Source organism: Myxocyprinus asiaticus, chromosome 38 (genome assembly GCF_019703515.2).
Source record: "Myxocyprinus asiaticus isolate MX2 ecotype Aquarium Trade chromosome 38, UBuf_Myxa_2, whole genome shotgun sequence".
In the NCBI taxonomy this organism is placed as follows: Eukaryota; Metazoa; Chordata; class Actinopteri; order Cypriniformes; family Catostomidae; genus Myxocyprinus; species Myxocyprinus asiaticus.
Window position 1 is genome coordinate 35,227,023 of NC_059381.1, and position 25,922 is coordinate 35,252,944.

The following is a 25,922-nucleotide window of genomic DNA, read 5'->3' on the forward strand; positions in this document are numbered from 1 at the left end:
TTCTACCCGCTCAACACCAGTTTCATGTACAACAGTAAAGAGAAGACTCAGGGGTGCAGGCCTTATGGGAAGAATTGCAAAGAAAAAGCCACTTTTGAAACAGAAAAACAAAAAGAAAAGGTTAGAGTGGGCAAAGAATCACAGACATTGGACAACAGATAATTGGAAAAGAGTGTTATGGATCTTAACTCCATTGAGCTTTTGTGGGATCAGCTAGACTGTAAGGTGCGTGAGAAGTGCCCGACAAGACAGCCACATCTATGGCAAGTGCTACAGGAGGATCTGCAAAGACCTGCGTGAAGTTGGCCCCCCACCCAACGCAAAACGTCGGCAAAAGTTTGGAATAATGTACAGATTTTGCTCTTATGGAAAGAAATTGGTTCTTTTATTCACCAAAGTGTCATTCAACTGATCACAATATATAGACAGGACATTAATAACTTGAAAAATTACTATTACAATTTGAAAGAAATGTTCAGAACTTCTTAAACTACTACAAAGAGTTCTCATCAAAAAATCCTCCACGTGCAGCAATGACAGCTTTGCAGAACCTGTGTGAAGTTGGCCCCCCACCCAATGCAAAACGTCGGCAAAATAGTCTCAATCGTTTGTGCTGTAAAAATTTTCGTTTGTGCTGCTTCGGTTTTTTAGATATTAAAATGATATTTATAGGTCATTCTGAGGTCACTCAGCCCCCCCACATGCTCCAAATTCACCCAAAATAGTCTCGTTTGTTTGTGCTTCGTTTGTGCCGGTAAAAGTTTCGTTTGTGCTGCTTCGGTTTTTTTAAAAATTAGACATTGAATTACAGGCGAATTATAAATGCTGATATTTATTGAATACAATACTGACGGAATAAAATAGATCACTTAATGGTCACAAAAATCAAATATAGGTTAGTAGCAGTCTCGGTCACTCTGATTATTATATATTAGGCTACTATTTTATATATTTCTAAAATAGGTCTATCTTGTTTTGTGTGTAGTCAGTACGATTTATGAGCAGTGAGCATTTTATTTCGGGTTTGTCATTTCAATCTCTTACCAAAATGTTGGATGATGATGTTTTAATACAACAACAACTCCTTATTATCGATGTTTTTGTAGTCGCTATGGTGTTTATTAAAAACTTTATTGGTGTTCAGACAGCAGCAGCTCAATATTCATCTGGTGCTGTCGGACTCTTTTTCTGTCACTCACTTTCGCTCACGAGAACAAAAGCGCAAATCTCCTCGATGTGAACACACTTTTAGAGTCGAATTGCTGAAGACATTCTGTCAAGACTAATCATCACATCATTTGTTCAATAAACAATTATCTTTACTTCATTCACTGGTCTTTCCTGATTGAACATTTTCTTTATTTACACGGAGTATCATCTGCTACACTTCACTGCTATCACTAGGCGCAAGTGACACTTCTGTTCAAGAAGCTCTTGTGCAAATTGGTGTAGAGTTAGTAGGGAAAAAGTCGATATAAATCAAACTACAAAAATCGTTACTAAATCAAATTTCTGGCCAATGTAAGTACAATGTTTTAACACTGTCAGTTACAATATTATTTGTTAACTTCAAGAATAATGGTACAACATTCAAGAGAGCTAAGTTTGTCAATGTTTATTGAACAGAAATCTCATTGCTAGTACTAATATATGCTCATTACAGTTGCACATGTGACCCATGTTAGTTTTTTGAATACATTGAGCATCTAGGGGTCAACATTACCATATTGGTCCTAATATAAGATATATTATCCTTATATATTATTACTATATTATATTTTCCTTATATTCGGACCAATACAGTAATACATAAAAATAAGTTTATACTGAACATGACATTTTTTGAGTCAGGATTATTTAAGTGGGTAATTATGTTTTGCTTATGCCAAATGCCCAAGAAACCAGCAGTCGACAGAGATTCCATTTTCACTGTCCTGTGTTCATCAAAAGAGGCCATAGTCCAAAATGGCACCATAGCTACGCCTAATCAGAGCATCTGGACAGAGCTTAGTAAGCAGCTAGAAAACAAGATCACTGCAAAGGCTCTATACACTTTTGTTAAGACACAACATCTGGACTGCTTTAGGGTTTACTCATGAATGTGATCATGAAACAAATGGCAGTAGTGATGACACTGATTTCGAGCCAGGGTCCCTTTCACCCAGACCAAAAGATTGCTGGACTTTTGATCTTGAAGTTCCATTTCAGAAATGGACTGAATTCATGCCTGAAACAGTTAAATACAACAACAAGTTCTCTAAAACACAAAAAAGGGAATACACAATTTTAAGCCTGGCATCTGGACACGTGATAAATCATCACGTTTTTAAGTTTAAGTTTTTAAAGGTCCATTATTTGTGTTAATTGATGTTCGACAGTACACAGTAATTAAATTTCAAAAGTAAAATCATTCTGGCTTCATTCTTAATTCATTGAGTCACAAGTTTCCATATATATATATATAGTACTAGTCAAAATGTGACGTCGTCTATAATTCAATGTTTAATATTTTAAAAACCGAAGCAGCACAAACGAAACTTTTACCGGCACAAACGAAGCACAAACAAACGAGACTGTTTGGGGTGAATTTGGAGCATGTGGGGGGGCTGAGTGACCTCAGAATGACCTATAAATATCATTTTAATATCTAAAAAACCGAAGCAGCACAAACGAAAATTTTTACAGCACAAACGATTGAGACTATTTTGCCGACGTTTTGCATTGGGTGGGGGGCCAACTTCACACAGGTTCTGCAAAGCTGTCATTGCTGCACATGGAGGATTTTTTGATGAGAACTCTTAAGTAGTTTAAGAAGTTCTGAACATTTCTTTCAAATCGTAATAGTAATTTTTCACATTATTAATGTCCTGACTATACATTGTGATCAGTTGAATGCCACTTTGGTGAATAAAAGAACCAATTTCTTTCCATAAGAGCAAAATCTGTGCATTATTCCAAACTTTTGGCAATCAGCGTGTGTGTGTATATATATATATATAATTTTTTTTGTGCACCTTATGTATATATGAGCACCTTTACCACTTATAACAATAAAACACCTTTTTGGATTATACCTGTGCCTTCCCATCACCTCCCCTTAACCCTTTCTGGGACACACTATGACACATGAACTACATGGACTCTTTGAACCATGTATCTCGCCACTTTTAAAAGACTCTGTGTCGTTACAACTCTTAAAAGTAGAAGCAATTCTCTTTCAACTAGCTGCTGCCTCTTGTTGCCCTTTCGCACATCTGCGGTGTTTGTGTATGTAAACGTACAAAGATGGACGTTTTTGACCATTTTGAAAGGTTTCCAGTGATATGTGCTTCAGTGCAGGATGATAATGTATGTGTGTGTGTCTAGTTTCACCGCTCTGGACTACGTATGTGCATTTTTTTTCAGTTTATGTCGGCATGGATTACTTGTGAACCTGTCATTATGAATCAAGTTTTGCAAAGGAACTGTTATTGAGAAATGGGTCAGTGAAAAACACTTGGACCCGGTGAAAAACATTAGTTTCATTCATGAATATTTCAAACGTCATGACTGTTTGATAGTTCATGGTGCTGAATGATAAGTTGTGCTTGAGATGATGTGTAATAAATCTGAATGCAATGTGTTAGATGTGCATCAAGAGTAAACCATGACATTTAGTTTTATAAAGTTGAGGGGATTGGTTATTCTCTTCTGAGTTTGCTGAATTTAAGGGGCTTCATGATGTTAGCCAATCATAACAGTGGCCGTTTACGTTGAAGTTTTAAGGCGCTTGTGCCAAAACAAAGTGTTTCAGATAGGGGGCCAAAAACAGGGTGGAAAATTATAATATATTACTACATAGTTACTGATTTGGTGTAGAAAAACGTTTAAAACATAATAGGAACTCAGGGAAGGTAAATTATAAAAATAAATAAATAGCACTTCATGACCCCTTTAAATTGGTATGTCTTTTCATTGATAATGTAAACTCTGGTCACACATTGTGCATCACATGGATCTAGAATTTTGTGCAATTCTTCTATATAAATTCACACTATTTTCTAAAACAGGAATTAACTGTTGCATAAAGAGCAATGACTTTTAGCATTGGAATGTGGCATGAATTTGCCATGTTTACACCTGAAATTAACATCCCTCTTGGGTGATCCAATCACAAATGGTCAAAGACAGATACTTACACCATGGCCAAAAATACTGATTGCAAAATGTAATGGTAATATAAGGTGCACAAAGATCAGTTACCTAAAATAACTCCAATGAGCAGATTCTGTAATCGCAACAGGCCTAGTAGTGACAATAACAAAAGCATGTTGGCAAACATGTAAAGTGCATTGAAGAAAACAAATGGACAATCTTTGTAAAAAGAAATTCATGTTTCATTTGATTTGTTTAGGATTACAGTTTCAGTCTCTGTATTTACAATAATAAAAAAAAAACTCTCCACTCAAAATACATCAATATACCCAGGCAACATGGGTTCCACTTGGACAAAAAAACAAAACAGGCAGTCACATAACCATTCATAAGCACAAACTAACTGCCATGGATCTTGACCAACCCGCTGTTGACCAATCGTGCCAGAACGCAGACATGACTCACTTGGTGGGCAAGTTTGGAGGACCGAGTTTCCATATGCCCAATAAAGTCTGCGTGATCTTCCTGAAGTCATAAGGTTCTTTATCAGTCTAATATTACACAAGTCTCCATGTTCACTTCGATTCAGCCTCTGCATCTTTCACCTTTTTCTTTTTCTTCTTCTTTGCACTCTCCGTAACCTGCATGTAAAATGTTAGAAAATCTCATCTTCAAGAACAGGGTGAAAATCAGTTTGCAAACACAGAAGACACTGGTGAAACAGAACTGTAGAGAATACATGCATTCTGACAACAGTGATATGTCTTGTCAGTGTGTGCATTCATCCCCTCTCATTTTGCAGACTGACTCCTCCTAAAGCCACACACAGGCTTAAGAGGGATAACTATCTGTGCTGGAGAACAGCAATGATGTCCCAAGACCTGGTTTAGACCTAGTAATTTATTTTTAGTTGCTCAGGTCACAAGCGGTCGGCAGAGACAGATCACTGTGTTTATTCCTGGTATTAACATACATGTCAATGAACCTATGGGGATGGTTTCAGTGATCCGATCACAAAACATTTCAGACTTCATTTACAGCTGTCCACTTCTTAATATCAGGTGTAAAAGGAGCCTAAAACAAAGTAAATATGTTTCACAACTTTACCTCAGTGCCGCCCTCTGCAGGAGCCTCTTCAGGAGCTTCAACCGCTGCCTCTTCCGCCTGCTGCTTCTGTTTCTTTTCTTTCTTCTTTTTCTTCTTCTCCTTCTTGATTTCTTCCATCTTTGAAGTGTCCTGTTCAGCAGCAGCATCATTTTCACTGCCACTGCCATCACGCTTCCTCTGAAAAACATTGAGGAATCTTGTTAATCCAAAATTAATACCAAAAAGAGTATTCTAAATATAGATTTGGGGGGGGGGCAAGCACAGGAGTGCAGAAGCCCCCATTATATCCTTTAGTATTTTTTATTATTCTTCCTCTGACAGGGAGTCTATGGCAGCCCATAGAACCGTATGGTAAGAGGACTGACAGAGGACACTTTGAAATGTTACCCAAATTTGGGGTCTCTAACTCAAACCATCTAGCACCACCAAGTGGTCAAATTAGCACATGCTCATGTTCATAACTTTTGAACCATAAGGCCTAGTCAAAATCCTTTTTTCCTGATTCCTTGGCTAATGCTGAATGCACACCATTTCAGTTTCAATTTCCGCCCGAATAGATCGTCCGGCATTTTGAATAATCCAAAAAACCTACTTTTTCCAACTCCTACTAGACCGTAAGTCCGATTTGCACTAAATTTGTCATGCATCATCTAGACACACTGGGGACAAAAAGTTATCAAAAGACCGTAAGTCCAAACCGTCCAAACCAAACCGTTCTCCAATAACGCTTCATGAATTTGACCACGAGTTTGCCAAAATGGACACGAGGATGTCTCTTCACAACGCTTTGGCGCATTGACACAAAACTTGGTTCATGTCATAGCCATCATGACTTGAGGGTACATGCAGTTTCGGCACGGCGCCACCTAGTGGTCAGGATATGAAAATGTAAGTGTTTGCTTGTAACTTATGATCTAAAAATATGAGGTTGGTCTCTTTAGATTCCTTAGGGCATAACGAGTAAAATTATATCAAATTTGTCTATGTAGTCCATTTTGGCTGTATTTTACAAACGCATTGGCATACCATTACAAAACTGCGTCATCGGCACTGTGGCCTGCCACATTGTGGCCAAAGTTATAACGAAATGTTTAAAAATGTTTAACATTCGATTATTTTCACCTATCGTCCTGTAATTACTCTCTTTAGAGTCCTTGGGTCATGCCGAATTCACGGATACCAAATTTGCCATGTTGGCCATATTTCCTGTCCGCCATTTTAAATTTGATTGAAAACCTACTTTTTCAAACTCCTCCTAGACCGTATGTCCGATTCACATTAAATTTCTCACGCATCATATAGGGACACTCACGACAAAAAGTTATCAAAAAGGTTTTTGTTAGACAAAACGGTTCTCAAATTAATTGGAGCGCTATTCGATGGCAAGTCGCCAAAAAGCTGTATATCTGCAACGCTTTGCCGTATTTCCATGAAACTTTGTAACAATGACCCAACCCTGACCTCACCATATAAGTGTGGGGACACACTGCTTTTGCTGCTTTTCTTTAAGTCTGTGATGTCCAGTGACACTTCCATACATTGCATATGTCAGTGGGCTTGGCCCCATAATTGCTGCTTACAGCTGTAGTTTTACCTTTGTTCCTGTCTGACCAGCATCACCACCATCAACCTTCTTTGCCTTGGGAGTGCTAGAAAATAAAAACATCACCTTTCGTTAAGACTTCAGAGATTCATAAAATTATGCCAATCAGTGAGCTAGAAAAGAATCATCAAGTTTCCAGTGCTGGGTAGTAATGGACTACATTCAACCTGGATTATGTAATCAGATTCCAAAAAACAAGAATTTGTAATTACACTTTTTAATGTGCATAATGAGATTAGCTACTTTGTGGATTACATGATTACCAGAAAATTGTTTGACTTGATCTTTACTAATGTTTAGTGTCTAAATTGGTACTAAATACACTTAAAATCAGATTTATCCAAGCATGTAATACGTAAAAGTAATCAGATTCTCAAAAGTGTAATATTTTTTTTCTGATTACAAGTTCAGTCATGTAATTTCAGAAGTAATCTACCCAGCACTGCAAGATGCCTTGCAACAGCGCAAAGTTGAAGGAATAGTTCACCCCAAAAACAATGTCATTCACTTGCCCTCATGTTGTTCCAAAACCGTATGACTTTCTGCCATGGAACAAAACTGTTCCATACAACACTATAGTTTAAAGTGACCATAGGAGGTGAAAATGGCACAAAAAAAAAAAAAACACAAATGCATTATTTGGCTCCTTACACAAAGCTTTAATGTAGTGTCAGAGGACTTGTCCTTTTTGGAGCTTGACGGCACAGGTCCCCAATCACTTGCATTATATGGAAAAGAGCAGTCTGGACATTCTACCAAATTTCTTATGTGGAACATAAAAGTCTTTGAGGAAAAGTAAATGACAACAATTTTCATTTTTGGGTGAAGTATTCCTTTAAGCTACTTGAAAATGATTTGTCCAAAGAGCTCAGGTGTCTGTCAGTCCCGCTGCAGACAGCACTGTCCTGAGATCAGTGTGTTAATTTAGCAGACAGACTCCCTCTAGAGCCAATGCAGGTTAAAAAGGGACAACAGTCTGCAAAAGCAGGTCAGCTCAAACTCTATAGGTATCCTGACTGAAGTGTACCTGTAGTCCATGTAACCCTCTTTCCAATCAGCAGGAGTGCTGCCGTTTGGTTTGCCATGTTTGTCTAGAAGTCCTTTTTGAATCATCATTTTCTTCTGGCTTGCCTGAAACAGAGTTGGTATATAATTTTAGTAAATACTAGGGCTGGGACTCGATTAATTTAACAAAAAAAACAAAAAAAGTCTGATTAAATCGCGATTAAATTACAGTACATGACACATTAAAACAAACATTAAAAAAATCAAAAATATATTTACTTTGTCTCAAAGAACTTGCAAGAAATTGGTTAGTCATCTTTTGTTTTAATAAAAATATACACGTTAAATGTTCTTTTGAGTTAGACATTTTCACAGGTATTAATCTTTAATACAAGTACAGTTGAAGTCAGAAGTTTACATACACTTAGGTTGAAGTCATTAAAACGAATTTAACCACTCCACAGATTTAATATTATCAAACTACAGTTTTGGCAAGTCGTTTAAGACATCTACTTTGTGCATGACACAAGTAATTTTTTCCAACAATTGTTTACAGACCGATTGTTTCACTTTTAATTGACTATATCACAATTCCAGTGGATCAGAAGTTTACATTGTTAACTTTGCCTTTAAGCTGCTTGGAAAATTCCAGCAAATGTCGACAAGCCTTTAGACAATTAGCTTCTGATAGGAGGTGTACTGAATTGGAGGTGTACCTGTGGACATATTTTAAGGCCTAACTTCAAACTCAGTGCCTCTTTGCTTGCCATCATGGGAAAATCAAAAGAAATCAGCCAAAAAAAAAAAAATGTTGGACCTCCACAAGTCTGGTTCATCCTTGGGAGCAATTTACAAACACCTGAAGGTAATATGTTCATCTGTACAAACAACAGTACGCAAGTATAAACACCATGGGACCACGCAGCCATCATACCGCTCAGAAGACGCATTGTGTCTCCTAGAGATGAACGTAGTTTGGTGCAAAAAGTGCAAATCAATCCCAGAACAGCAAAGGACCATGTGAGGATGCTGGAGGAAACAGGTAGACAAGTATCTATATCAACAGTAAAACAAGTTCTATATCGATATAACCTGAAAAGGCTGCTCAGCAAGGAAAAAGCCACTGCTCCAAAACCACCATAAAAAAGCCAGACTACAGTTTGCAAGTGCACATGGGGACAAAGGTCTTACTTTTTGGAGAAATTTCCTCTGGTCTGATGAAACAAAAATTTAACTTTTTGGCCATAATTACCATTGTTATATTTGGAGTAAAAAGGGTGAGGCTTGCAAGCTGAAGAACACCATTCCAACTCTTAAGCATGGGGGTGGCAGCATCATGCTGTGGGGGTGCTTTGCTGTAGGAGGGACTGGTGCACTTCACAAAACAGATGGCATCATGAGGAAGGAAAATTGTGTGGATATATTGAAGCAACATCTCAAAGACATCAGCCAGGAAGTTAAAGCTTGGTTGAAAATGGGTCTTCCAAATGGACAATGCACACCTCCAAAGTTGTGGCAAAATGGCTTAAGGACAACAAAGTCAAGGTATTGGAGTGGCCATCACAAAGCCCTGATCTCAATCCGATAGAAAAATTTGTGGGCAGAACTGAAAAAGTGTGCGAGCAAGGAGGCCTACAAACCTGACACCAGTTCTGTCTGGAGGAATGGGCCAAAATTTCAGCATATTATTGAGAAGCTTGTGGAAGGCTACCCAAAACATTTGAACCAAGTTAAACAATTTAAAGGCAATGCTACCAAATACTAACAAAGTGTATGTAAACTTCTGACCCACTGGGAATGTGATACAAGAAATAAAAGCTAAAATAAATAATTCTCTATTATTCTGACATTTCACATTCTTAAAATAGTGATCCTGACTGACCTAAGACAGGGAATGTTTTCTATGATTAAATGTAAGGAATTGTGAAAAACTGAGTTTAAATGTATTTGGCTAAGGTGTATGTAAACTACTGACTTCAACCGTATATGTATACACGCATAAAATCAGTGGACATGCTGTAATTATAAGTTGGGCAAAATCTTCTGCCGTTTTACAGTGGACTTTTTTTATAAGATCAAATGGGCAGATTCAATTTATATCAAGCTTTATTGGTAAGATCAACTTAAGCGTACATTGCCAATGCATTATTAGACACTATATAACTAGCAAAACATATTGAATGCTTAAGTTTAATTTGCTGAAGTCCAAAATCTCCAAACTATTATTTTCTCTGGCTGCCAGGCCTTCCATTCAGTCTCTATCGCACGTACACATAGGGTCTTGGGCGGTTTCGCTTTTGACACTGGTTCAGACAACAGTTTAACAGATAACATTTACAGGCGACGCGAAGAGATACAGGAGCTTGTCCGTATCTCTCCCACACCTGGTTCACCCGAAGTCTCCATTCTCCGTACAGTTAATCCACTCCCGTGTTTATTATGCCCGGGACGTGCCTTGCAATGAATAAGCAAGTACTGCTTCATCCAAGCCCATTATTCCTGGCAGGCAGCAGATGCCCTAAACCCACCCTAACCAAATGGCACCAGTAAAGGCTGAGAAGCCTGCCAGGAACAACTCGAGACACCTTTCTCCCATATTGTGAAGTTTAGGAAAGTAAAAATACGGATACTGCATGAATTGTGCTAATTTTTAACGCGTTAAATTATTAATTTTAGAAATTAACGTGTTAAATTTCCCAGCCGTAGTAAAAACATGAAAACAGATAACAGCTATGCACAGAATACTAACCTCCTTAGTATATACTGTGCAGTGTTTAGTATGTTTTTAAAAATAGCACATGTATTTTGTGTGCTCTGGTTGTTTACTGTATATATTCCATACATATAGAATTGTATGTATTTAATATATATATATATATATATATATATATATAAAAAAAATACATACACACATAGAGAGAGAGAGAGAGAGAGAGAGAGAGAGATAACACTCAACGTTCACCAATAAGTTACATCTTTCAAATGATCTTAACCTTTGGTCCAAGGCCCCATTTGCGTGGATATGTGTCTCGTTCCATAATGACCCTCTTGATTTTGGCAACAACCCCGTGATCACAAGTGGATATGACAGCTGTGGTCATTAGAGCGACCGCTGAGGGACAAATAAAACATTCAGAAGGTGCAAATGGATATTCTTGAAGAATCTGTGATTTGGGAAGCCATCAGTCTTGGGTGATAGATAAGTGGTCATCTTTGCTTTAGTGCTAATGCAATCTAGATCACATCATGTGGCTTTGAATGAGACTGGAGGAGGATATTTTTATTTACCTGTGCAAATAGCCTCTCCTTTGGTAGTTATGACGACAATGTCTTGATTCACCTCAATACCATCTTCATACCGCAGGACGCCCGGTAACATGATCTTTGCGCCGTAACATATAGCGTTCACCTGCAATGAACATTTGTGTAAGACATTGTATTTTCAAAAACTAGAAGTTAAGTCAAACTTGAGTTTAAAAAGTTTGATTAAAATACTTGAGCAGTTTGAAGAGAGATTGGAAGTTTGAAATCAACTATTCCTTGAAGCTATGTGAAAATGATTTGTCCAAAGAGCTCAGGTGACTGTCAGGCCCACTGCAGACAGCACTGTCCTGAGATCAGTGTGTTGATTTAGCAGACAAACTCCCTCTAGAGCCACTGCAGGTTAAAAAGGGACAACAGTCTGCAAGAGCTGAAAGTTAAAAAGTCTAAGGGTTCAAATACAAGAGCGGATTGAAGACAGATTTTGAAGTAAGAGGTGGTTGCTAGGCAGTTATTTAACAGACAGATCTGTCCGTCTCTGTCTTTGCAAGTCTATGGGATTTTTTAATTAATTTCCATTTAAGACTCAGTATTTCAAAAAGGAAAAAGGTCCATCACAGGCTGAAGGATGTGCGGAGTTCAAAAAAGCTAAAAATCAAGGAATTAACATCAGAAATGTTTTGTGCATCTATGGTATTTTTTGGGGATCATCCAGTACAAGAAAACAGTTAGTCTGAACAATTAGAAAACTCAGAACAAGCTGAAGCTCTGTGTTGTGGATGTTTCTTAAAGTAGGGAGGAATTATTCAAATTTTGATCTCCGATGAGGGATTCTGAAAAAAAAAAAAAACTAATCCCAGTCAGCACAATAACAGTATGCTTATCAAGTCAAAATACATACATTTTGAATCCTATACAATTTAATAACAAATGTTCATACAGCGCTGTCCTTCATGACGATCCTCTTGTGCGAGATGAGCAGTTTCTCAAGTGGGAAGATCACTCTCCTCAGATATGTCTCGTCTTTGTTGTGGTCAAACTGCCACTGTGCGTCCAACACGTCGTGCATGGTCACCATGTTATCCTTTGAGAAACAAAAACTGATATCAGCTAACATTAACCAGTGTATGATGACCAAATTTAGGACATTTTATCATTACGAGTACGTGATTTTCTAATGGATATTAATGTACGAATATGGCCGTTTCTTCAACTTCAGGCAATTTCATGTCCCATGGGTTCATTTGTATTCAAATGAACAGATTTCAACTTATTCCTTTTTGGTTATATGAAGGTCTCAACTGAACTGGAAACTTTTACAAGGCCATTATTTAGCTTAACTTTGATACTTTTCAAATATCCTATGTATAGATTTTTGACTTTCAATATTGAACTATAAAATCCCACTATAAAAATACAAATGACTAAATGTTTAAAACTACGATAATCTAAAGAGTGAAATAAACCATTTCAATATTAAGTGAAAATGACTTCTAATCAAGCAGTCATGTTACAACTGTCCCACATTTGTAGCAAAATTTCCACCACACCAAACAATTTTGCCACTAATAAAAGTTTTTTAATAAGTGTAATTGTTTACCAAGTCAACAAAAGTGTCAGTGAAGAGGCATGCATGAAATAAAATAGTGATGTTAAAAAAAAAAAAAAAAAAAAAAACTAAATCACTTGATCAGAATATTTTTTTTTTGGTCAACAGCTCCAATCAAGCTGTAATTTTGTAAAATTGTGCAAAACGTATAAAATGTAATTGTATTTAGGACACATAAAATGTCAGCTATGAAATTAGGCATTTTTTTTTTTTAAATGTAATATCCATCACAGAATTATTAAACAATACAGAATTTGAGATGTGCTGGAAATGACACTGTGGTGGGAATTTATGACTTTCAGAGAAAGTAATAACTACAAAATTGACAAATTTCCTGTGATCCATGTACTGTTGGACAGTGAAAATTTCTAACAATACTCTTAGAACTACTAAAAGTGCCTGAGGTTGAAGAAACGCCCTTATAAGGCTGGATGATATGGACTCTAACTTGCCTCACCAACACCAAATAAGCCATGGCCTCAATGTGAACATGTTCTTTAGAGGCTCTTTGTAGGCTGATGTTTGATGAAGAGGTCAAACCATAACCACTTCAGTTATTCGTTTCACTTTCAGCCATTTCCTGTACCAAAGATAAATTACCAGAACCAGGGAGAACACCCAGAACTGAACTCAACACTCTGGGTCTCCATACAATGGCTGAGCAGGATCAGAACAAACCTTTTCACCCAAAACACCTGAGCGAACTCGTCGCAACTCTTGCATCTGACCGCCAACTCCCAGCAGCAGCCCCAAATGAACACACAGAGTTCTGATGTATGTGCCCGCTTCACAGCTCACCCAGAAAATACCTGCACATGGGTCGAGAATGCAAAATTACTGACATTGTTCAATTTCTGTAACAATCACCTAGAATGCACTGAAGCCATCAGTCTTGGGTGATAGATAATGGGTCATCTTTGCACAGAGTGCTAATGCCATCTAGATCACATCATGTGGCTTCAAAATATTCCAAGTCAAAATGAAACCATATTTAAAACCCATTTTACTTCCATAATGTAACTTATTTGAGAGAAAAAAGTAAAATAAAAAGGCAGGACTTGATTTTATTCATCGGGAATTGATCGGATTGTAAAACCACAATCTCCTGAAACACCACTAGCACTTTCTGACTAGGACGGCAGAAGGTCAAGTTCACCCTAAAGGAAACCTTAAAAGGATCCCAATGGTAACACTGTTTTTCAAATCTATTATTTTATTTGCCGAAATTGCAGTAACCTTTTTTTATAGTATCTCTAACCAGCATTAAATTACTATTTTATAAAGGCTGCAGAAAGTAGCTTTTAACAATGCCTTAGCAGCCAATACGAATATAACTAGTCAATGGCCTAGGTAACATCAGCTGAAGAGGAAAGTCATTTCAGAGGCGGACAAAACAAACCTTTTCTCTTTGGTTAACATGCACAGAGGAATCATGCACATTAAGACCAGTATTGTGTATTAAGTAAACTGAGTTTTGATTTCATGTTGACTTTCAAAACCAATTTTAAAGCTTTACATTTTTACCTAATCTCCTCTCTGGGTCATATTCGATCAGTTTGCTCTCATAGATGGTCCGCACTCGCAGTTGTCGCTTCACAGCGGCGATGAGTGGAGGTCTTTGGAACAAAGCTCCTGTTAAACACTCCAGACCCTGCAGAAAAAAGCAGAATACACTGTTAACACCCACTGCCCCCATACTTACAATTGCCATCTGTGGTCACATGGTCCACAGGAATGTGTTCAGACATGTTTGGTCTTCTTTGGTGCAACCAGGCCCTCCAAACCTGCAGGGACTCCAAAATCAGCCACTGCAGTAAAACACTGCAGCAGAGACCAGGAGATCAGCAGCACCAGCACTCAGGCCCTAAGCGAGTCCAAATGCCGGTGAGAGAGAGGGGGGCCCGGAGACACTCAGAGAATGGATAAACAAGTTCATCATTTCATACACAACAGTGGACCTCCACAATTCCACGTCAAAATTGGCAGCTAAAATATTTTACGGCAGGAAACGGTATCAAAGTTATTCTATTCTACAAAATATGGGTGGGCAGTATGACCATAAACTTATCATGTATGAGTAATGATATATAGCTACTAAAATTATTTTTGCTGCAACTTTATGAAAAATATAATTGTGAGCAGCAATTATATGGCCAATCACCAAAAGAGCCTACAGGCCCATTTAACCTACAGGACCAACAAAGTGGATATGGTGTAGGTACATTGCAAATGCACGCTGGTTTACGAGTCACCCCATGTATGGTCCGAACCTGTCCATTTCTGATCACCAGTCCAGCATATAATCCACCGTACCACATGGCCACAACATTTACAGTCAGCAAAGATACCAAGTTGAGAACACAAAATGATTGGGGAGAAATTGTTGTTACTGCCAAGGGTTTTTGAACTGAATCAGGAATATGCAGTGAAGTACGGCCTACATTGTAGTAAGCCCAATGTTAAGACCCAAAGTAGTACAATTTTAAAAAAAACTATCCTTTGTTAATTTTTGGACTACAACCTCAAAGGTTGTGTTGAATCCCACAATGTGCCACTCAGTTGACATGAACCATGGCAAAGAGACATGGCAATTTTATCTATTGAACTATAAGTAACGCTGTCTCCAAACTCCAAGTACACTCGGGTCATGATGTCAATGGCTGGGTTTCCATCCAACTATTTATGCAGATTTTGAAATTGCACAAGAAATCCTGAATGGAAACGCATGATGTGTGAAAACTCTCAATTCACTTAATTTAATGCGCTAAGAGGTGGTGGACTTTCTAGAGATTTGCATTAGTTTAAATGCGCATTAATGTGACGGAAACAGTGTATTTGTAAAACGATGACATGTTTTGACCATTTGTGCACGTTATGAGTGTGCGATAGCTTAACGTGACTGGCCCAACAAAAGATCAGAACTTAGCACACAATTCTTCAAACATAGCCCTTGACATTCATAAGTGTTTAACCCACTGCTGGTCATTAAACTGGGTCCTCAAAACCACCAGAACAGTTTTGAGTGATAGTGCTCCCAGGTATGCGGAGGCTGGTACTTGTAGGCATCGCAGGCATTTTGGCCCTCATTATATAACTTAAACTTATTCTACAGCGTGTCTTGGCAGCATTAAATAAAATGAGGTAAAATTGCTCCAATCCTGCAAATAAGACTCTCCCCGAAGCAAGGAGGTCAATCAGCTGCTCCATCATGACAAGGCGGCTCCCTCAACATGATGCGCATGGCGTAGTGGAAACGTGCAACAATTTGTATTTTTAGTTTAATTTTTAGAAATGAGCTTAATATTTGAAACATTACGATGGAAACCCAGCTAGTGACACTTATTTATTTTTTAATCTAACAAAGCGTTCAAAAGATACATCACTTTTAATTAAAATTCAAAATGCCAGAGAGGCAGTATGGCCAATGTTGGAAACATTTGCATAGAGCACATTTACATTCACGTTCTAACACCGATTATGATTAACCAGACAATGCGTGAGGTCATGTAAATGCAATAAACGGAATTCCTTTATCGGTGTAAGGTCATAAACGGTGTAATAATACAGACAACATGGGTAGATTTTTGCCCATTACGCCGATTTTGCGTGGCATGTAACACCTTTACCGGTGTTCTCACCGGCTTATCCAATCTGCGCATGTGTTGAGCACACGTCTCTTCACAGTTTGACGTAAAAAGCAGAAAATAACGCGATTTCAAATATCATATAAACACAGTTTTCTTTTGTCAGATTTTGAAGCTGATTTATGGGAGTAATCAGCATATTGGTGTGCATGCAAACACACTCACAGAAATCCTTATGACCCAAGGATTCCATAGACATCAACCTTATGTTAGGTAAAATGGGTAAAATTTTTACATTTCTTGACTCACAGGTAGCGCAGTCCTCAGACTTGGCATTTACCATCAGATCATGGTTCTAATGAAGCATTCAATTCGATCAACAGCCTCACTTCCTGTTTAACAGCGACATTCTTACATTTACATTTATTCATTTGGCAGACGCTTTTATCCAAAGTGACTTACAAGAGGAGTTACGTCAACTTACTTGATTTTGGACGGTAGCAAGAATAAACATTGTTCAGTTCTGTGCGGCTCAGTTTGAAGATCAACTGAGCAAATTTTCAGGCTAATGGGTGATGCAAAACTAAAGAAAAATGTCACAATCCAAAATGGCAGCAAACTATAATGTGCAGATTTTTACAGTAAGGAGTCCAGAAATTTGTTTCTAGGCCTAATAGTTTAAAAGCAAAAGAAAACAATTTTAACTAGTGTTGGCGCAATAGAGTTTGGCCTAGACTACTGGGGACTATTCATACCCACCCCTTTCATTGTGCCAAATTTCCTCATCTTCCCATGATGCCACAGACTCCCACTGGGGAAGAATAATAGTTTTATAAATGGTTATAATAAGCAAACTATCAAATGTAGTTACGCACATTTTGGGATAATCCAGTGAATTAACACTTCACGAAGGACATATCATTCGATAAATATTTTTTGATTCAGTTTACAGGGTTCCCACCCTTTCTGACCAATGAATGTCCATGACTCAGTTGTTTGTGATGTGTTCAGATTAATAAAAATTACTTTAATTCAGACCGATTTGCAAATAAATCCTTTGTGAACTGCTTTGACTGATTCATTAAAAAGAACGGACCCAAAAGAACGATTCACTGACAAATCAGACATCACTATGAATTGTGAGGATGTTTTACTCTACAAAAGAGCAATATGATAAAATGTTAAAGCAGAGCCAATCTAAAAAAAAAAAAAAAACAGTTCTGACTCCAATTGGATAAGTCACATACCTTTTGACATTTCAACCGTCACCTGGCATGTACGGTCATACCACCCAACCCTAATACTAAACAGTATCTTTAACCAGCATATTGCATTCCTACTTACCCTCGCTAGTTGATGTTCATTCTCTAGTGCATTGTGCAGCCGTACTATTCCCACATACTCTTTGCCTGAAAGACACGGCACAAGAGTAGTAAGGAGAGGCTACTTATTTTTGTGTAGAAGTCAGGCTTCATGTCAAATGCTTGGCAGAAGGACCTGGAAGTGCTACGGCTGACCTACCTGCGCTTTGCTGAGATTTGACCAATCGTGTGGCTCGCTCCACACACACAATCAGGCAGCCTGTCACTTTAGGGTCCAGAGTGCCACTGTGGCCCGTTTTCTCAACGCGAAGGATTCTCTTGATCCAAGCGACAACTTCATGGGAGGACGGGTTAGCGGGTTTGTCCAGATTAATGAAACCAGTCCTGGACAGACGAATTAAAGAACAAGCTATTTAGAAAAACACTTGTACAACATGTCGCCATAATTTTGGTTAAAGCCATCAGTCTTGGGTGATAGATAATTGGTCATCTTTGCACAGTGTGCTAATGTAATCTATATCACATCATGTGGCTTCTAAATAGTCAACATGAAACAGCATTCATACCCCATTTTACTTTTATGTGACGAGACTAAAACAGAAATTTTCAAGAAAAAAAAAAAAAAAAATGAACAGACCTTAACACCTACAGACTTTAAATTTAATATATACATGCACTTTTTTTTTTTTAAATAGACGACCTTGGTTTTATCAGCCAAAAAGGACACACGTTTCAGAGGCCAACAAAAAGAGGCCTACATTTTGATGAAAGATTACAAAGAAACAATTATTTACTTTGGAATACCATGCATGGTTCAATTGTTTCACAACATTAGCAGGAATGTGTTAAGTAAACTGGGTGAATTTTTATTTCATGTTGACTTTCACAATAGTCAAAATTATACTCCTCTCACCTGACATAATCATGTATGTTCCTCTTGAGTGGATTGGCCCCATGTGGCAGTGGAGTGTAATGAGCTGTCCTGATGTTGAGCTTATCAAAATTCTGTAGGTAATAAGCAGGTTCAAAGTTAAACAAGTACACAAAAGCAGAGATGAACACGTAACGAGACGAAATGTTACCCTAAGTGTGATCAGAAGTGTCAATTAATCTTTGTCAGAGCCACTCTGAACCCTTGCACCAGCACATCTGACCCCACAACGGCTGACACAATAGAACATTGGCCCAGCCGAGAGAAACCAGGCAGCTGTAACCGTACAGCCCAAAACAGACCGCAAAGCCACAAAGGGACAGAAGCAGCAGCGCTCAGCGAATGGATAAACACGTTCATCATGCCACACACTGGGGTCACGTTGAAATTATTTGTGGGTGAGCAACAGAAGCCTACCTTCAGCAACAACGGCCATTGAGATGTGTCCAAGCTTGCAACCTTAGATTCAGGTTTGATGAGGAAGTCACCACTTTCTTGAATTTCCTGAAGGTAACAATTTAATAATGTGGAAACAGATTTTGAAAATTATCAACATGGGATATACAACATTTATAATATGGTATACAATTAATTTTGAAAGAGTTCAAACTGAAACAAAATGAAACCACAAGTCAAACTCCAATATTTTTCAATCTGCAACATTTAACGGGCCATGTGATCATAATTGAAATGACCCACTAAACATCAAAATCGGTCACTTTTTCTACACTATTTACAGGGTTCGCACAAGGTCCTTGAAGTCCTTAAAGTAACTGAATTTAACATTTAGAAATAGAAGTACAGGAAAACTTGGAAAAATTGCCTTTTATCAAGATCTCCGAGATAGGCTAGGGACCGAAAAAAGTACAGTTGTCCCTTGCATGATAGAGGTTTGATTACAAACAGCCATATTTTTCAGGACATTTTCAATTTATTTATATTGCTTGTATCACACCTTACTATTTTTGAAGGTCTATTTGTTTGTGATCTTTTCTTACAGAGAAATTTTAACTTTTAAGGGGTCATGTCATGAGTTATCATTTTCCTTGATATTTTGACATGAGGTCTTTCTACTATAAAAACATACTGTAAATTTCAGAACACAAAACTTAACCCCAATGAAATAAGCATTTATTGAAACAAAGCTTCAAAAATGCCTCGTTCTCTACTTCCGCAACTTCCCTTCGTCATTAGGGTACATTAATTCATGACCACCGCTACAGCTCAAAAACATCAACGCTTAAAATTATCCCACCCTTGGCCCCTCCCACTTGTTCAGAGTGAGATCAGGACAAACAAGGCCTAGTATGACCTAACTACTCCTAAACACCAAAGTGGACCTATCTGGAATATTTTTAATAATTTTTGTATTTAAACATGCAGGCAGACATCTTTGACCACTTGATACATATCTTGCACTGCTTTTAAAAGACGCGTTGTCAAGTTACAACTCTGAAGAGGAGAAACTATTCTCTCGTTCAGCTGCTGCCTCGTTGTTTTGAGCACAAACGTGTCAGGCATAGTATTTCACCCATCTGCATTATTTTTAACTGTTGGTGAAATGAAAACATGCGCTAGATGGATGTCTTTGACCGTTTTGATACGTTTCCGGCGATGTGATGCTGTATGTGTGTCTAGCTCACGCAGTGCTTTAACCTGTTGATGCTCACTGACCCAACCCATGGGCTTGACTTTGCTTAAATTAGTTCACATTTACCATATAGTGTAATGTTCAAAATTGTTCATAATGTTGACAAATTATACATCTTTATAATATGTCAACATTAACTCTTTTTTGACTAGACTATATAGTATATGTGAACTAATTTAAGCAAAGCGACATCAGTTCTGGGTGAGGGGGGGGGGCATGCACATCAACAGGTTAAACTATTGGGGATTTTCCACTGCACGGTACGGCTCGACTCTGCTCACTTTGAGGTCGAGGTTCCAAGCGAGCCGAGCCGATACTAAATGTGACGTCAAAACCCTGCAGATCACTGATCGGTCAGAGAGAATCGTCACTACCAGCGTCACTGGATTTGCAACAGAACATCAACCCGCTAGTTTTAAAGTTAGCAACAGCGATAGCAGTATCATTTGTGCACGCGACTTTTGAATTGCAAAAAGAAATGGCTGTGTGCAAAACCACGCCGTGGTCAATAAACGAGGTGCAGACGTTCCTCTCGTTAGTAGCCGAGGACAGGATCCAACGAGAGCTGGATAGGGCGACGCGAAGAGGCGGTGCAACTATTACGATCAGCCTATAATCCCACCCACGTTGAGGCTGCACTAAACTGCAGTGGCAAAAGCAAGCTCAGAAAAGTAAAGCGAGCAGAGTCGAGTGCCATATGTATGTGCGTCATGTGGATGTGTCTTCTGCGCATTTCAGCATGGACTGAATGTTTTTTCAGCTCATGTCAGCATGGATTGCTTGTGAACCAGTCATAATACAATTCAAGCTTTACATAGCAACTATTATTGAAGGGGCAGTTAAAAACACGTGGACCCCATGCAAAACAGTAAGTAAACATTTCATTCATGAATATTTCAAATATCATGACTGTTTGATAGTTTATGGTGCTAAATGTTAACAGTTGTGCTTGAGATGAACAGTTTAATATATTCAGATACAATGTGTTGCATGTGCGTTATATGTAAACCCTAAAATTTTGTTTTATAATGTTGTGGAGCTTGTTCGTTCTCTTCCAATTGAGTGTTAAATATGGCTGATTTTGAGAGGCTGCACGCTGTTAGCCAATCATAAGTGAAGTTTGAAGTTTTATAGAGGTTCTTGGGCCAAAACCGAGTGTTTCAGACAGAGGGCCAGAGACAAGGTGGAAAATTATAATATATTACTAAATTATGACTGTTTTGGTGCAAAAAAAATCTTAAAGAAATGTTCCGGGTTCAATACAAGTAGTGTCATCCCCACTGATGGCGGCTCCAGCTGAAAATGAGACTTTATCCCAAAAAGCTCAAACTCAATTGTCAAAAGTGTGGGAAGTCTTTAAACAGAGACTTAATAAAATGGTGCTATGCATGCTTTGTAAAATTGAAATGGCCTACCACAGCAGCACAAGCATCTTAAAAGAAAACATTCTGGGGCTCTCCATCCTCAAAACGACGAAACAGCAGCGCAAGTATTTGGACTATTACAGTGAGTTGTCGGATTGTTGGCTGGTAGCCAGTGCTTGAGTCGTCGTCGTTGCCTCCTTATCTGTCATGTTTCACACAAAAACTCAACGAAGACTCCCTAGAGCAGATGCTAATGGCTAGTATGGCAATGCTGCTTTCCAGCGCATTTGCAAGTTGTAAGCTGTTTGTTAATGTGCATAGACCTATGAAACTAGATGTAGATTTACATTAACATTATGCCCCAAGTCTGTGTAAGCAACATTTTGCAAATTAATAATACAAGTGCATTTCCGATTACAACTTAAGTAAATCATACTCGACACTATTCACGGTAACTAATGGCAGAATATAGTAAAAAACACCTTTCCTAATTAGGCCTACACTGCATAAATATTAACTTTTGTGATGAATAGTATCATTGGGTAAAAGTTCATTCATAGCTTTCATGTTAAAATGTCACATTTTATTGTGTGTGTCTTTTTGTGTCTCAGGAAGAGGCAAAGCTGTGTGCAAAATGTTTTTCCATAAAAAGGATGCCACTGTATGCTGGACAGTTTTTAAAGTGAATGATGCCCTAAAATCGTTTTTTTTTTTTTTTTGCACTTTATGTTGTGCTGAATTTATGTTGAACTCATGGACATTTGTATTACTGATATATGCCTTTTAATTCTTGGCACTTTTTATGTTGGGAATTTTTTTTATGAGAACATGTTTGAATAAAACATTGAGTTAACCAAAGAATTAATCAAAAAATATTCAGTAGATAGTAGAGATCATTAGATTATTTTGGGGGGGGGGGGAGAGATTGCTAGATTAATTGATCGATAACTTTACACAGAAAAGGTTTGTAAATGATTTCTATCACAAAATCATTTTTACTCGCATATCCTTTATGTCTTCTAGTTATACTTTTGATAGTGAGTATTTTAACAAAAAAATTGTCCCCCATTCACTTCCATTGTTAGTGCCTCACAGGAAACTCAATTTTGGCTTTTTTTTTTTTTTTTATAAAGGAGGGATGTTGAAATTAATTTATGTGGCAATCAATAATATTTCACAAATGCATTCGATTGAGCTTAACTTGTATTGAACCCGGAATGTTCCTTTAATAACATTATCAATGGACCTCAGGGAAGATAATAAAACTAGAAAAAAAAAAAAAAAAAAAAGAGCATTTCATGACCCCTTAAATAATTAAAATTGTGTATTAGAGAACTTTGAGATGAGAAAAAGCGCCTGCCATTTGTGTGTAATATCAAATTGAGATTATATTATTGAATCGTGAACCTCATATCCTACATCGAACTGAATCTTGAGATAACCATATCGCCTCACCCCTAGAATGCAGTTGCACACCTGGTATAAAAAACGAAATATATTAACTTGTGCAAACATATAATTACCCCAACTTCTTCATCTGCAATTTTCTTTGTCTTCTTTTTCTTCTCTTTCTTGGCTGAGGCAACTGCAAAAAATAGTTAGACTTTTCAGTATGAACATTAATGTATGAAAAACGACAAACGACATCCTGATGAATAACTCGTCTGGCTATTGCCAGGGTTACTACAGTTTTTAATAAATGAATTTCCACTTTTCCAGTTGTTCATAAATACTGATAAGGTCTTTTACAAATCATTTTAGAGACTGCACTCACAAAGAACTTCTAGTGAAAGAAATATTTAGGAGATGAGCATGTTTTTTTAATTAAGATTTTACAATGTCCTGATATATCCAGTTTGTCCACTACAGTGGGAAAAGCGCGTGTTCTAGTTCCATTTTCTTGAGGCGCAACCACGTGGCGCGTGCAGGCAGCACGTGGGGGTTGAAACTACAATTTCTAACTTTTCAAAAACTTTAAATGCACTGAAATCTAGGACATTTAACAACTGCTAAATTTCATATAAGATTTCTGCACATCATTTTGGTACATTTACTAAATATATGTTACGTGATGTGGACACCCTAACAAAGTGAACATGGTTGTAGATTATCAGAAGTATAAACTATGTTGTTTTCATATAATGTCACTAAACATTAGTCTGACCACTTAATGCATCACAAAGATACGTTTTAATCGACTATTTAATATTCTAGGTTACGGCTTTCCCAAATTCAAGAAAACGGTCTTCCCATCATATCAGCCAGTGCATTATACTTTACTTCTGTTAAGTAAAAATACTTATTATAAATATGCTTATATTAATGACTCTTCATATACATTACTGAGAGTAGATGTATAAATAACTATCCTGTATTTCTATGTTCAGCCGCACTGAATGCCACATGTGTAGCAGAAGGTGAGATCCTAGCTTTTATCAATTTTACTATTGCACTTTATATGCATATTATTTTATAATTAAAAGCCAAAACATAGAAACTTGATTTATAAATTGCATTACAATAACTGTGGTAAAAGACATCGTAAATGCGTGAAAATTATCTTACTTTCTGTGTCCGCCATCTTCACCGCGCGCTTCGCAAGTCAGCAACACGTTTGACTGAATGAGCATGCGCATTTGATGATGCAGCTCAACATCAAATCTCGTGACGTGAAGCATCGCGATAGTGACATGTTGACAACGAGCAATGTTGCCACACGAGGGCGCAACTGGAACTTGTTTCACTGTAACCACATGCACGTTCAAGGATTCTTCTAGAGATCTTCTTTGACCTGCAACATTTGAAATACTTAAACAATATTTGGAATACTTTCTTATAAGATTATTGCTCAGAGTGCTTTACAAAAAGTCCAAACAAATAATTAAATACATGACCTTCAAACATTTAATAATTATAACAAAATATAATAATTTAAACGGGTTTATTATATTGTTTGCATGTTATTGAAACTTTATTTTTGATTTTTATTTTTAATAAAATGTATTTAATATGCACAATGTGTGTTGTTTATATTGTGTTCTTTGTCCTATGTGGTCATTGCACTGCAGACCTGTGGCCAATGTCACAAAGCAGGATTAAGCAGCTAGCTAGATAAATTTAAATTCAGTTTAAGTGAACTCTGAATTTGCGGTACCAGCAAAGTGGATAGGCTTACATCGGGGTTCCACGCTATAGTAACATATGCTCCAGGGCAGGTTATGTTCCCGATCAGAGATCTCATCCAGATTCTGGACAAATCAGCTGTGAGCAACGTGACAATCACTCCCCCCAGTATCTCTCACTCCAATTTTAACTGCACTTCAACAAGACAATTTTAGAAATTTACAAAATAAGCCATTTATGATCATTATTTATTGCAAGAAATATATTTTGGCAGTCTTGCATTTGTGTAAAGACACTTAAATATTTTCCCAGTCATTTTCACACACTGGCCATAAAATATTTATGAATAAACCTAATTATATAAGTTCAAGTAAGATATTAATAAAATATCAATAATGATCAAATTACTTCAAAATATAAAAATTTAATCACTCCACAATATATTGTAGATATATCAGAAAAGTGTGAATGCCACCCAAACCCCTTATTAGGATTTGCTGGCAGAGATGCCATGAACATACAGTATTTCACTTGAAGTTCAATAAAATGCTGCTAGAAATGAATAACAATTAAGTCTTTATTAGTGCATACCATCTACTCATTTTCCAGTTGCTCACATTTTTATTATTCGATAGTGTAATAATGTCTAGTAGTATTAAATTATATTAAGTTAGTAATTTAAATTAATATTAAAGCTTTTAATTTCAATTTTTTAAATTTCAAATCAAGATATTAAACTTTTAAAATTACAAGCCTGAATGTTTTTGTTGTGGACCTATATAAAGTTACATTCACATCGATATATTATCTATTTGAATATTTTCGTCACATTCAGATTTTTTCGTGCTCTAGCAGCAGCAGCAATATTTCTTCTTGCTGTGTAAATGCCTTTAAATTCTTTATCATTTTCTAGTGATCTTCTGTGCTGTGTGAACAGGGGTAGACTGGGCATCGGGAGTACTGGGCATTTTCCCGGAGGGCCGCTGGGTATTTTGGGCCAGCCCATTGCTGCGCATGTACCGGCTCGTCCTACAGGCGAAATAGCCCTGGGCTTCACATGACCGCGTGGACTCCATTACAAAATGAATGTTCAAAAAACTCTCTAAGACAAAGCTAATACAATGGTTTTTATTTGGAAAAACTGAGAAGACTTTTATTTTGAATTTACACATTGTTATGCATTTCTGTATGTGTACATTGACTCTGAACTAGTGATGGGTCGTTCATG

The 25,922-nt window shown here is 37.4% G+C and overlaps 1 protein-coding gene and 4 non-coding genes across 5 annotated transcripts; all 5 read right to left on the bottom strand.

The window, feature by feature from the left end:
- Positions 1-4,354: 4,354 nt before the first annotated feature.
- LOC127429341 (H/ACA ribonucleoprotein complex subunit DKC1-like) lies at positions 4,355-24,208 on the bottom strand. Its single transcript, XM_051678319.1, has 15 exons — positions 24,137-24,208; positions 23,095-23,156; positions 18,974-19,060; positions 18,539-18,630; positions 17,825-18,009; positions 17,648-17,712; positions 14,244-14,370; positions 13,398-13,528; positions 12,051-12,194; positions 11,138-11,258; positions 10,843-10,961; positions 7,872-7,975; positions 6,836-6,890; positions 5,242-5,418; positions 4,355-4,775 (listed from the first exon to the last, which is right to left on the bottom strand). The coding sequence occupies exons 1-15, from the start codon at positions 24,150-24,152 to the stop codon at positions 4,710-4,712; spliced, it is 1,551 nt and encodes a 516-aa protein (XP_051534279.1). The 5' UTR covers positions 24,153-24,208; the 3' UTR covers positions 4,355-4,709.
- Positions 11,027-11,102, bottom strand: LOC127429416 (small nucleolar RNA SNORD83). Its single transcript, XR_007895278.1, has one exon. It is a non-coding gene; the product is annotated as a small nucleolar RNA SNORD83 (small nucleolar RNA).
- On the bottom strand, positions 13,226-13,363 carry LOC127429423 (small nucleolar RNA SNORA36 family). Its single transcript, XR_007895285.1, has one exon. It is a non-coding gene; the product is annotated as a small nucleolar RNA SNORA36 family (small nucleolar RNA).
- Positions 13,601-13,677, bottom strand: LOC127429414 (small nucleolar RNA SNORD83). Its single transcript, XR_007895276.1, has one exon. It is a non-coding gene; the product is annotated as a small nucleolar RNA SNORD83 (small nucleolar RNA).
- Positions 18,082-18,158, bottom strand: LOC127429415 (small nucleolar RNA SNORD83). Its single transcript, XR_007895277.1, has one exon. It is a non-coding gene; the product is annotated as a small nucleolar RNA SNORD83 (small nucleolar RNA).
- Positions 24,209-25,922: the final 1,714 nt, after the last annotated feature.

Excerpts from the sequence above, each read along its gene's own strand:
- LOC127429341 (XM_051678319.1), bottom strand. Across the intron at positions 18,010-18,538 it reads AACATACATGATTATGTCAG|GACTGGTTTCATTAATCTGG; the intron begins GTGAGAGGAGTA and ends TCGTCTGTCCAG. Across the intron at positions 7,976-10,842 it reads AATGGGGCCTTGGACCAAAG|GCAAGCCAGAAGAAAATGAT; the intron begins GTTAAGATCATT and ends ACTCTGTTTCAG.